At 53.3% G+C, this 12,958-nt stretch overlaps 2 protein-coding genes across 2 annotated transcripts; one reads left to right on the forward strand and one right to left on the reverse strand.

Moving 5' to 3' along the window:
* Nucleotides 1-108: 108 nt before the first annotated feature.
* RhiXN_11017 (cohesin protein) lies at nt 109-5,209 on the forward strand (the record flags this gene model as incomplete). The annotated part of the gene is made up of 14 exons (XM_043330832.1): nt 109-190; nt 240-635; nt 690-898; nt 952-1,403; nt 1,453-1,597; nt 1,645-2,454; nt 2,501-2,662; nt 2,714-3,106; nt 3,155-3,352; nt 3,400-3,703; nt 3,754-3,974; nt 4,056-4,345; nt 4,397-4,518; nt 4,593-5,209. 14 exons carry the CDS (start codon nt 109-111, stop codon nt 5,207-5,209), a joined length of 4,401 nt encoding a protein of 1,466 aa, XP_043186177.1.
* A 532-nt stretch (nt 5,210-5,741) lies between these two features.
* On the reverse strand, nt 5,742-10,398 carry RhiXN_11018 (uncharacterized protein; the record flags this gene model as incomplete). Its single annotated transcript, XM_043330833.1, has 10 exons — nt 5,742-5,786; nt 5,847-6,450; nt 6,506-6,648; nt 6,708-6,905; nt 6,953-7,444; nt 7,501-8,502; nt 8,526-9,115; nt 9,172-9,439; nt 9,820-9,990; nt 10,045-10,398. The coding sequence occupies 10 exons, from the start codon at nt 10,396-10,398 to the stop codon at nt 5,742-5,744; spliced, it is 3,867 nt and encodes a 1,288-aa protein (XP_043186178.1).
* Between the last annotated feature and the right edge of the window lie 2,560 nt (nt 10,399-12,958).

Here is a 12,958-nt window from a genome sequence, read left to right on the forward strand (position 1 = left end):
CGATTGGGCGACTGACCTAAGGTACGCTACACCTGAATTCGCATTATTCAATTGTACTACTGCTAACTCATTCTGGCATTGGTAGGATAAACACAGTCCGCTCTAAACATGTCGTCCGATGGGGAGACGACACCTAAAGCTCCCAGGCGAAGCACCAGGGACCGCAAGACAGTCAAGCCATACGTCTCGAGTATGTTAATTTTTCTACATGAATAGCGACAACAACTAATGTCAGCTAGTACCTCAACCAACGCGAAAGCGAAAGCGCACTAAAGCAGATAACGGAAGTGATACAGAAGGGACCGACGGGGAGCGATCGGCGGCCAGTGAGCCCGAAAACGATAGTGACGACGAGGGGCTCGAACCACAGGACAAGGATAAAGATGAGGCAGAGGAGAGCGAGAGTGAGGACGATGATGAGGGGGAGGAGTACAAGGCACCCAGAGCATCGCAAGCCAAGGCCACGATCGCTCCGAAACCTCGAGGGAGGCCAAAGGGTACAACCGATTCGGCCAAGCATACCAGAAAGAAGCCGGCCGCCACGAAGCCAAGGGCGACCAAGGCTAGAGGCAAGGGGGAAGGGGGAGGGCATGTTACCAGCGATCTTGCGATCAACAAGGACAATGCTTTGTTCAGTGAGTGCTATCCAAACTTATTCGGCGACCTGGTAGCGCTAACATCTCATCCAGATGCACTGTTGAATCCCTCTTCTGCGCTGCAATCCGTCGTTGACGACTATTTCGAATCATACAACCAAGCACCTTCAGCAGCCCTTGCGGATCTCGCCAACTGTATTTTACGAGCATGTGGATGCAACGCATCCCTGGACTCTGATGAGGTCCTGGATAGTGACAACGTCGTCGATAAACTTGACGATCTCATTGAGGCGGTAAAAAAGGTGGGCTACATCCGCTTGGACCCATCATATCTCTGGTTGACGTTTTATTCCAGGAAGCTGCTCCGGCGTATCCTCTGGTTTCCAAGCATCCGGGTTATAAGAAGTTCCGTAAACAACTCTCCGAGCTCTTACACCGTTTGATTCAATCAGCTGCAGACCTACCTCAACCCTCCCCTCTTTTCCCTGCGTCCGATGATACTGGCTTACTACCAGTACTACAGCCATGGATCGTCTGCATGTCGACTTCTCTAGTTCGAAGTTTCCGACACACAGGCACAATCGTTGCCCTTGAGATGGAATCTGCTCTCTGTGAGGTCGCAAAGGACGTAGAAAAAGAGGGCGAAGTACTTGGCAGGCAACGTGAGGCCGAACGTAAACGGCGCGCCAGTGTTCCCGGAAAATCCAAGGGCAAAACACCTCGAGAAAAAGAGCTGGACAGTAAAGCGGAGAACGTAAAGCGACGAAAGACTGTCCTGAATGATTATCTCAAGGAATTCTTTGATGAGTGAGTACACCGTATTTGGTCTCGTTGCCCAACTTATATCTTGATCTAGCGTTTTTGTACATCGATACCGGGACGCTGATGCCGGGATCCGTGCGGACTGTGTAAGGGAGTTGGGTAAATGGATGAAAACTCATCCCACATATTTCTTGAGTGGTACATATCTGCGGTATATTGGCTGGCTACTTTCAGACATGGTAAGCTGATAAATTTACTATTGAAGCTCGCATTAAGATCCTATCAGAATACGAGCGTAAGACTGGAAGCTATCAAAGCTCTGTCGGCTCTCTATACCTCATCCGATAATAGTACTGTGCTAGCCCTTACCAACTTTACCGAACGCTTCAAACCGCGTCTCTTACAAATGGCTGCACAAGACTCGGATGTCGGAGTGCGAGTTGCGGTAGCTCGGGTTCTTACAGACATCGATACCCAAGGATTACTGGAAGAAGATGAACAAGCGCCACTATGCCTATTGGTATTCGACGTAGAAGCGCGAGTCCGGAAAGCGGTTGCTGGGTTCGTACGTGGGGTATGGGAGGCGAGTGTAGAAGAGAAACTCCAAGGGCGGAACAGCAAGGGCAAAGAACACGAGAAGGAGAAACAACGCGCCGGAGTAAAGTGTTTGCTTTCTTCGCTTGTCGAATGGATCAAACTGGCCGATGCCTCTTCAAATGCGCCTAACGAGACCGAAGAAGATCCAGATAGTTCGCAGCAGCAGCCTGCGACACAGCAAACTTCTGGGGCAGTAGTTTCATTGTTGCTTAACCCGACTGGAACGAAATCTCGCATTGCATTGGCAGTGTCTGCACTTTGGGATGAACTGGACGTCCTTCGCGAGTGGAATGCGCTGCTCGATCATGTACTACTGGACCACTCAGGAGGGTCGGGTGGCGAGATTGTGTCCAGCCCATCCAAAAGGCGAGCTGCCAAGGGGCCGGAGCCTGGGGAAGACCCAGCATGGAGGCTAAGTGAAGCAGAAGAAAGTGTTGCGATGGAAGTCTTGATTGCTGCTCTTGGGTGCATAAAGGAGGAAGCCCTACAGGGCAAAAAGGTGTGCAGTCGTCTGTGTTTTTGGCGGTTGTACTAATATTCTATAGGGCGAGGACGAGTCCGTCACTGCTGACATTACTCGCGCATTGATGAAGGCTCTTCCACGGCTATTCGCCAAGGTTCAAACGGACGAAAAGAGGGTTGGTGATGTATTGCTCCTGCCTCAGTACATGAACTTGGACATGTACGTCGAGTTGAGAGAGACGCCTGTAAGTTGGTCTGAAAATTCGAGTTTTGATCGAAGCTAACAGCTTGTTCAGGCATACGAGCAACTCTGGAACGACGTGACTAAACAATTCTTCTCTCACTCCACGCCAACGGTCTTACGGCACGTCGTATCGGTCATTCAACAATTTACCCAAACAACCAGCCTTGCCAATACTAACGCACTCAAAATTCTCGAGCTCGAAGACGAGCTTGCTACATCTGTTCGTCAACTGCTTGCTGGACGAGAAGAGCTGGATATTGTGACATTTACTGAGGATGAGGTACATGCTCTCAGTGCGTTTGTATTAAGGTTGCACACACTCTATGGAGTTCGGGACATGACCGCGTGGATGGAAGAAGACGACACTGGGAAAGTCAGTCGGTTGGTGGACGTGCTTGGGGCCCTCTCCGAACGAGGCAGGTTGGGCTACAAAGAGGAAGAGATGGTGGGTACGCTTGGCTCTGGATAAGGGCCTTGTTGACACCTGGACTAGATGATGAATGAATCACTCCAACTCTTGGTTCTCTATGTCGCCTGGAAAGCACGACTCTTGCAAACAAGCCCCATGGCTGAAGACGACAGGACCAAGGCTTACGAAGAGTTGAAGGAAATCCGAGACGCCCTGACCGAGCGACTTGTTCAGTTCTCAGTTGGCACACAAACAAACACCATTGAAGGAGTCAAGCGAAGTGTAAGTGTCTCTGAGTAGGTCGCTTGCGTTGGCTAACCCTTCCATAGGCATTCCAATGTCTCCTTAATCTGGCCATATTATTCCAACCCCACCGTTCAATCGAAGAAGACACAGCCTCGAAACAGCCCATTCCAATGACCCTGCCTGATGAATTACAACTCCGCTGCAAGGACTATATCCAAACCGAAATTGAACAATACATTGATTTGCTCGACGAAGAGCGCGAGGATTCCGATGAGCAGGCCAGTAACGACGGGGATAGCTCGAGTCTCAGTGAAGATGAAGACACAAAGGCCAGGAAACCTAAAAAGTCCAAGAATGGCAAAAGGCCGGAGCGCGGCGGATCGCCCAGTAAGTTTCCGAAGGCATTGAGTTTCGATCGATGTACTTAGATTATTTAGGCTCCAAGACGTTGCCTCAAGCCCGCCTCGAACGAGAATATACATTCCATTTGGTCATCAGCGCATTTTTGCGTGCGATCCGAACGGGGGCCATCAATATCGAACATTCTGCTGTATTACTCGGTCACTATGGGCGTGTTTCTTCTGTGTATGACCAATGCACCAAGGTTATCATCGAAGTATTGCGAGAGGAGGGCATGTACGGTGGGAACGCGGAAGTGGTCGGTCGTGTGCTCATAAATGCACTAGAAGAGGCAAGTCCAGCATACTAATTCGTATCCGGTTACTTACTTCTTTTGCAGTCCTTCGGCCTCTATATTGACAACGTATCTAAATCCGACGCCAACACAATTGCACTAGCCAAAGCACTCTCAGGAGCACTCGTCATCCGCGGTGCCCAACTCTCGGTCTTGAGACGGCTGGACACAGCACAGGTTGCAAATGTGCACATAACATGCATATCATGGATCGTCAAGAAGATCTCAGGGTATCAGACCATGGGTAACAAAAATGCTCGCAACCGTTCCGTAGCGTTTTTCAAATCCCTAGTCTGGTTATTGAGCACCGTCGAGAGCTCTGATGCAATTCGAATGTAGGTTTGGCTAATGACCATTCAGTCTCGTCGCTGACCATCATTGTATAGCAAAAATCATTTGGACATGACGCTCACTGATGCAAATGTTGAGACCCCGGCGTCATCCAAAATTTGGGAACCGCTGAGGGCATACGATAAGAGACTCATTACTGCAATGGCTAAGGATAAAGGTATGTCCATATGTCCGCCGCCCCTCCCCCCCCCCCCGCACATTTCCTGATCAACTTCTGAACCAATTTCCCAGCCCTGGCCGCACGCATCAAGACGCGAAAATCTACAGCGGCAGTAGCGACCGATGACGAACATGAAGCCGACGAAGGCGAGGGTCACCAAACCGATGTGGAGCCCGACCAAGGACAACCCTCGGACGAAGAAGATCATCAGCCGGCGGCGAGGGAAGAACCCGAGTCTAAACGAACCCGTACGAGACCGAGACCACGAGCGAAACCCAAGTCAACGACACCTACTGAGGAAGCACCGGATGATATCGATATACCCGACGCGCTCCAAGTCGATTCCGAGCCAGAAGCACAGGCAGAGGGGGAGGAAGAGACAGAAGCCGAGGGCGAGCCCATACCGTCATCTCCGGCTCCGGCTCCTGCTCCTCCCGAAAAGCCTAAACTCAAGGGGCGTATGATGAAGGGTAAACAAACTAGTGCCACATCTAGAACTACACGGGCGAATAGTCGCAAGCGGGTGCGCGAACCCCAGGAGGAGGAAGAGGAAGATGAAGAGGAGCAAGTAGCCGAAGATCAGGTCGAGGCTGCCGTTGAAGTGGAGCACGAGCCTTCGTCGAAACCGCCGTCGCAAGCGACGAGCGACGTTGGGTTTACCAGACGGAGGAAACGGGCCAAAGCCTAGGCGGTCGCCGTTGATCAACTATTATGGTCTAGTACGTGGGAGAGATGGGAATTTGGCCCCTAGAAGAAGAATAGGGTAGGCTAGGGCCCATGTGGATCTTTGGCTGAATTCTTTCTTTAACTCGTTGGACCAAAATCCTGTTCTTTTCCCTACTTCTTCATCCGTTGCACGCTTCTGAATCTTTTTCTTTCATCTTCAGTGTGTATTCCCTGTTGAGTTTGTATGTATAGCTAAATAATTGCGGGGCGAGAACACGAATGCAGTGGGTATTAGGGAGAAGACGAAGAAAAAAAAAGTGTGCAGGTACAGCACGTATGAACAAAGTGAATAAGTGAGTGTGAATAGCTATATGCAGCAGCACCGGGCAGCCGGAAACGACGAGGCATATACAGAGAGATGAAAACAAAGACAGCTATTCGGCATGACAGATGAGGTACAGATGGAGACCAAAAGAGTGACTGGAGTGTTACTGGAACGCGCAGATAAATTGAGAGAAAAAAGCGAATAATAAAACAATAACAAAACGAAAAAATTATAAATCCTGGGGCAGAGTCAGAGCTGCAAGAATGGCAGCCGGCTAAAAGAACAAATCCAGTGTCAATGTGTGCTTATATATAAATAAAACGAGCCAACTCACGTCCTCTGGGACTCCGCCGAAAGCAGGAACTTCAACTGCAATGACCCTCTCGAGTGTGGAACTGTGCCTCCTCAACGCTTGGTCCGAAGACGAGCGGAAGAGTTTACCCCTCGAGCTCGGGCGATGGAACGAGCTCGGCGGACCCGACATCCGTGCAGCAAAAACACCACCAGCACCACCACCGGGCGGAGAGCTGGGCACAGCGGGCGGGGACTCGCACTCGGAATAGCTCCGGGGACGAATCTTGAATCCGTACTCCTTGTAGCTCAAGCCGAGCATCGTGAGCAGCTCGTTTTGGGCGACATAGAGGTCGTGCGAGGTCGCGCTCGGAGTGGTCACGCCGACGACTTCGCTCCCCGGTCCAGGGGAGAGCGAGAGCGCGTACGCGCCCGCGGGGAGAACGCCGATAGATTCGGGCCGGCTGGGCTCGAACGAGCTGAGGTGCTTGGTCAGGTTCACGGGCGGGACCGGGGGCACGAGGTCGCCGCTGCTCGAGTCGGGGTGCGAGAAATCGATAAATGGCGAGGTGGACGTCGGTGGGCGCGGGAACAAGATCGAGTGGTAGCGCATTGAGCTCGTCGAGCTCCGGGCCGAGCGACGCATGCTCGTCTGAATGTGAGTTTCGATTGGCGGATCGAGGACCGGCGGGCGGCCGAGACGCGCGACTCGTCCGAGCTCGGAGGTTTGGACGACACGGAATCATCCGACGTAGGCGGCGCGAGGTGTTTGGATTCGACGAGCTCGCGCTCGAGGGACTCGGCCATGAGCCAGCTTCGTCGCGTTCTGCCTCGAGCGATGTACGCTGCGCCACAATACATATTAGTACGCGAGGGACAATAAAATTCTTGATGATAAACTTACTTCGGCCTGGAGCTCCACGACTTCGCTCCTCGCGCGAATATAGCTCTGGTTGATCTTGCGCAGCGCGACCGCGAGTGCACTCGTACTGTGTACATCCCGTAGCCGGGCAATCTGGCTGAGTTGGTCTCCGACGAGGTAAAGGTCTTCAGCGAGCTGGTCACACACGACTCCGACATCTTCCAGTTCGTCGAGCAGGCGCTTGGACGTGGGCGGATCGTGTCCGTCAATGTAGAGCGCGAGCGAACGCATGAGGAGACGACGCGGCGGACTTGAGCTTTATACTTGGTCTGCAAGACGTCGCGCAATTGTTCCAGCCGTTCCACTTCGACGGGGAGTTCTTGGTCCAGTACGTCCAGAGGCAAGAGCCGCACGCAAGACGTCTCGGCCGACTGCTTGATGGCGCGACTGACAATATTGTGCAGCTGGCTGGAGGAAAACGTCCACTTGGCAGCGTCCATCGTTAGTCCTCGCCACCGAACGGGGACAGGCTCGAACGTCGGGGACGGAGGGGGCTGCTTTGGCGCAGTGACCGGTTTTAGACCACGGGGTTTGGCACCGACGCTCGCACTAGCACTAATACCTGCACTCGCACTAGCACTAACACCGGCAGTCGACGGACCAGGGGTAGGGATGACCGGAACCGTGACAGCCGGGACAGGCTCAGAGCGCGAAGGGACAACAGGCACGCTCTTGGGTCCGATCGGCAAGTGGGCCTTGCGCGTGCTCGGGGCCGGGGACTTGAGGGGCATCAACAAGCTCCCGTCGAGGACGTACCCCGGCAACTCGGGCACACCCTCGCCGGCGGTGGTGGCGATGACGAGGATGACTCTTCATGCGAAAACGAGCGCGGTGTAGTCGGGAACAAGGTCTCGCGGCGTTGTTTGATCGTCAATAGAGCGCCGGCGGGAGTAGGAGAGGTCGGAGTGGGCTGCTGTGTGCCCGCAGTGCGATGGGAGCTATTCGATGAATCCGTACGATGGATTGTGGGTATACCTGCGTCGGACCCTTTTCGGCGTGTGGAAGAGGCCAGACTCCCAGGGTTGGATGCTTTGCGCTCGAGAGTATGGATAGCAGGGGAAGACCGTTTCCGTCGTAGGCCGAGTCCAGTCGATCCGGTGCTGGAACTCGAGCTGCTATGCGCCAGACGAACTGGCTCTGGTGGATCGTCCCGCAGACAGAGGGAAGGTGGGCGTGCAGGTCGGGCTGGGATCTCTACCACTACCTCGCTGCTGCTCGCCGCGCTATTACTCGCACTCTTTGCAATCTCCGCACCGCCCCTCGTGACCTCGCTCGCACTCCGTCCACGCCCTCCCAAAAAGCTGAAGTTTTCAAACCCGAGCGGCTGGCGCGTAAATTTAGACAAGATGGGCGGAAAAGCAGTCGTGGCCACCATGTTCGTATTGGTTGTCGTCGCGTTGGGAGCACTGCCCAATCGAGTCGTTCGAGGCGGGGGCGAATCAAGTGAAGATGAAGAGCCCGACCCAGTCGATGGCGTAGGCTGGGTCGTGCCAGACGACAGAGCAGTATGCGATCCAAACAAAGATGGCGGCTGAGTTGCGCCAGACGAAGACGGCGTCGGCTGAGAAGATGTCGACGACGCGGGTTGGGGAGAAAACGAGTATGAGCCAAATCCAGACGCGCTTGAAAAACCAAGGCTAGCCGACCAGGTCCCTGTCGAACCCGCTCCAGACGACGCCACCGAGTAATTACCTGCCATATTCGGCCCTTGCAAATTCTTTGTCCGTCCCGGAATAGTCGCACCTGGAGCGGTGCCCGCAAGGCCCGGACCGAGGAACTGGGAAGAGGCAGCGGGTGTACATCGGGCGGTGTGACAGGCCTAGACGCATATGTCATGGCCGTTGCCCCAGACGGAGACCGTGCTCGTCTAATCGCCATCGCCGAGTTCGAGTTCGAGTTCGCGTTCGAGGCAGAAACCGACACGCTCCGCTGCCTGCCCGCCCCCGCATGAACGTACAATTCCCGACCCGTGACCCGATCTCCGACCGTCTTGGACCGTTGGCGAGGCGGCGACGTCGGCTCTTCATCCTCGTCGATGAAAAACGAGCCGGTGGGCGGGAACGAAGACGAAGGTGAATGCGAACGCGAATACGTGGACGTCGGTCTCCCACTACCACCAGCACCTGGGCTTAACGCGTTCGTCGGATCTAGAAACGAAGGAGATGGAACCTCGCTTATTCGATCCATCGCATACAAAGTCGCGGGTCTTCCCGACCCAATCGACATGTCCGTGTTCGGTCGGCGAACGGGGGGAGGGGGATATAATGACCCCCCAAGACCCTCCTCTGTCGACGTACTTCGTCTCAGACCCGCTCGTGGAGCAGACGACACCGACGACGACGGCGACACCACCACATCGTCCCTTTCCTCCCTCTCCTCCCCCTCCAAGGCTCAACGGGCAAAGTTGCACTATCCATCCGAACGCTCCCAAATGCGCTCAACCGACCAGTCACTTCCCCCTTCAAGCTAAACCCGAGCCCCAGCACGGACGCGCTCGCCCGTTCCGCCCGGAGCACAGTCATGAGCTCCGGTGCGCCCTCGGAGGGAGCAGGAGAAGCCAAGATCGAGCCGGAATGCGCAGACGATGGGCAGTTGGATACGGGGCGTGCCGAGGGGGTGGCGATGGGCTCCGTTGGATCGTGACGCTTGGCGCATTGTGCTCGTGGAATTTTGATCGGTGTAGGGACCCGGCGGTGTGCGTCTACCAAGGACAACTATAGGGAGCCGTTAGGTTTATTCACCGAAACAAGAGGGCGTCCCGTGTGAGCCATACAAGACAAATTCGCCGGCGTAGAATGGGTCCAAAATAGTACGTATGCACGACGGGTTGAACAAGTAGCCGAGGGTACGAGAAGAGCCATCAAAAAGAGGTGCCGAGTCCACATGTAGAAGATCGCCAGAGGGCCGTCAGGAAGTATGCACCAGGAGGCGGAAGATCGACAGGGACCGCGTGGACACATGGCGAGGAACAAAAGTGTCAACGTTCAGCCGGCGGGAAATGCGGCCAATCCAACGAGGGTAAACAAGGGTCGGGGGAAGACCAGAGCCCGTCAGTCGTGGGGAGGATGGAACATTTCAAACAAACAAAACGCACCTTGAGTCCTGAAACGGGGCCTGGCTCGGCAGTTGCGTTTGCATTTGCGTTTACGTTGGAGCTCAAGTTGGAGCTCGGGCCAGAAGACTCGCCAAGGGTGCGACTGGGAACATGCAATGCGGGAGCCTGGATCCGTGGAGACGATGTGCTCGCTGCAGACGGCCGTCGAGACTGCGAAATGAAAACATGAGCTTGGGGAACAATGCGATAAAAGGTAAAACGTACGTGTGTCGGGCCGTATGGGTCCTCGTTCAAGTCGAGTACAACGTTGTCTTTGGATGCACTCGCGGTGGTGGGCGAACGAGGGTGCGTCGGCCCATGCCGAAGGGGGAGGAGCTCTTCGTCCGACCGAGCCACTGTAGACGGGCTCGTTGACATCGCTGCTGGTGCTGCGCGCTCGAGAGGGACCCAGGGGGCAGGAGACCTCGCGATCGAGGGCGAATAAAAGGAGCCGGGCGAAGGGGGCGTCCTCGGCCTGCTCTTTCGGCCCTTTTTCGTACGGAGCATCGACGAAAACGGCGGCATCGTGCGTTTTGGGGGAAGGAAATATCGGTCCAACCGTCCAGGCTTTGCAGTCATATACCGTCGATGGTACCCAGTCACGGCAACAGAACCCTTCGTGCTTAGATCTAGTGTAACAGGACAGCTTGTTTTTGTGCCTCATCTGTCGGGACCCGGATTTCATGCCGATCATCACGTGCGACGATTCCTCCCTTCTCAAATTCTGGCGATCTTTTTTGCTTACCGCACGCGAAAACGTTATTTCCTTCTTGGACTAGGTTTCATCTCTCGCCCTAACACACGGGTGCTTCCCCATCCCCCCTCTCCTTCTTCTTGACACTTGCTCGATTTGGCGTCTACCACGATCGATGAGTCGCCACAGGACAATCATCCACACACTGTCGATCCGCATTCAATACAGCCTTTAAACCACCCTGCCTGTTCGTCAATAATTAATCCCATGGATTTCTCTCTTTCTCTCCTGTCCGCTCATCTCACTCGCGATCCGGAATTTTGTTGTCCTGCCAACCAACTCCGGAATAGTGCACCAACATCTCCCGCCTGTTCCCGATCAGTATGACGAGGTGCGGTCGAGTCTTATTTAGGCTACGACAAATACTTATCCCCGACGAGCGCCTATGAGAGTGGCGCATATACTACTATGAAAATGCTTTTTTCGTGACATATTCTAGCTAATTTGCTCGTGTCCCAACCAGTTGGGTTCAGTCATCTTGCATTTCCATACAATTATCATCGCTGTGGCACACATGGCGCGCGCTCGCTGGGTATCCTGGGACTATAGCTACTCGTTAATTAGCGCTCCAGACCGCTCCCTGCTCCTCTGTTCCTCATTTAGTCGCTCATCTTCGGCAGCGAGCGTTGACAACGGTATATTGATCTAGTCCGGATCCAGGCGGGTGTTGTTTGCTGCTATATTGCGCGACTCTGGAGCTGCCCCATTGTGATATACAGGACACAGCGTCAATATAACCCCGTCTACCCGGTCGGATTCGTCTTTTTCGTGGAACAAAAGCAGTCGAGATGGTCGCCAATGTATCCTCATAACGGTTGCTGTAAGGGCCTATCCCTCTCCCCTCGAGACACAAAATTCCCACTAAAAACCCACGCATGAACAAACGCCTGCGCGCACTTGCAGGGTCAGTCACCCTTGAAACAAACCCATTCATCCCTCTTCAAGACGAATAAATGATTTCACAAATCAACAATGTTCCAGGATTTCGCTCTACAGCATCCAGCCTCGTAACCTAAACAGGTCCCTATCTTTGATCTGTACGCTTTCGTCGATGGCGCGGTAGCTCCCGTTCCGCACATGGAAAGACCCGGGGGGAGGGAGTCCTCTCGATAAGTCTCGACATTTCTCCGATCAAAGACTGTTGGCAAGCGGGGGCGTACAATCTCGAGCTCCATCACATTGGACAGGTCGGCATCGTACGGTAGACTTGCCCCGTCCATGGATACAGTGGAGCTCTAATTTCTTTTTGTAATTTAGTTGGGTTGAATGTATGCAAAATAAAGAACTCTAAAAAACAAAACTTGACAATTTGTCCCTGTTTTGTTATAGATCAACGGATATGTGGGCGGGGTAGGCTGTCATCATTTTGAACCTGACCGATCGCTCACCACCTTCCCAGCAACTCATTCGTCCAAATTGCTTGGGTTCAAAGACTCAAAGAATTCTGTCTGTTCATCGTTCGAGGCCATGCCGGGGATATCATCAGAATCAACTCCAAGTACCATAACGACAAGAATCATTTTTTCATTCTCGATAGATCATTGACCACCTGGTTGAGTTTTTCCAAGCATTTGTCTTCAAAGGTGGGTTGTGGGTCTTGGGACGTACCTCATCTCATAAAATGCACATGATCCCGACGGACCGTTTTCGATGCTGTGAATACACGGGAAGCTCTCATTTCTCCGATCAGCGACTCTCATTCATCGAGGGAAACAGCAAACACTGATATGCGGGGGTTTATTGTTATTGTTCTCGTCGAGAGACCACTCATAAAGTACGTTGAAATCACGTGTCTGGCCAAGGGGCTCTATCGCTTGTTTTCATTAGAGGATCAGCATACGTCAATACATTTTCATCATTACGAACCTAACTGGCGTGCTGATAAATCACCCCTCTTCAACCACATGCGGGCAAGAACAAAGAACCGCTACCCGACTCGAGATGATCTATGAGAGTATTCCACCTCTCGTAAATTACAGTTAGACTCGACGCTGGACTCGGTCGAAAATAGTAATACACATCAGGTCATAAGACCTTGTCATCAGAATGAACTCGAAGCATCCTATAGATGCATAACAACAAAATACACCCCATGCCTGCGGGATTCCATCCCTCGGGAGAGGTTATCCTGGGGCCCGGGCCACAAAGAAGTACTGCCTATTTCTCGCCTTGCTTCTCAATGATTCCCAGCTGCTTGGGACAAACAAAGCGCTATGTGCTCCGGTTTGCTCTTGGGTTATTATTCCAGAAATCGTGTCGAAAACGGTAATATTCGGATGAAGCCTGGACCACGGGGTACCGTCTAAAAGAGGAAAAGGCTGAAAAAGCGAGCTCCTTGGATGGATGAGATGCCAATGGGACAATTGTGTTGATGATCATTCCCTG

The sequence above is a fragment of the Rhizoctonia solani genome, chromosome 14 (assembly GCF_016906535.1).
Source record: "Rhizoctonia solani chromosome 14, complete sequence".
Lineage (NCBI taxonomy): Eukaryota > Fungi > Basidiomycota > Agaricomycetes > Cantharellales > Ceratobasidiaceae > Rhizoctonia > Rhizoctonia solani.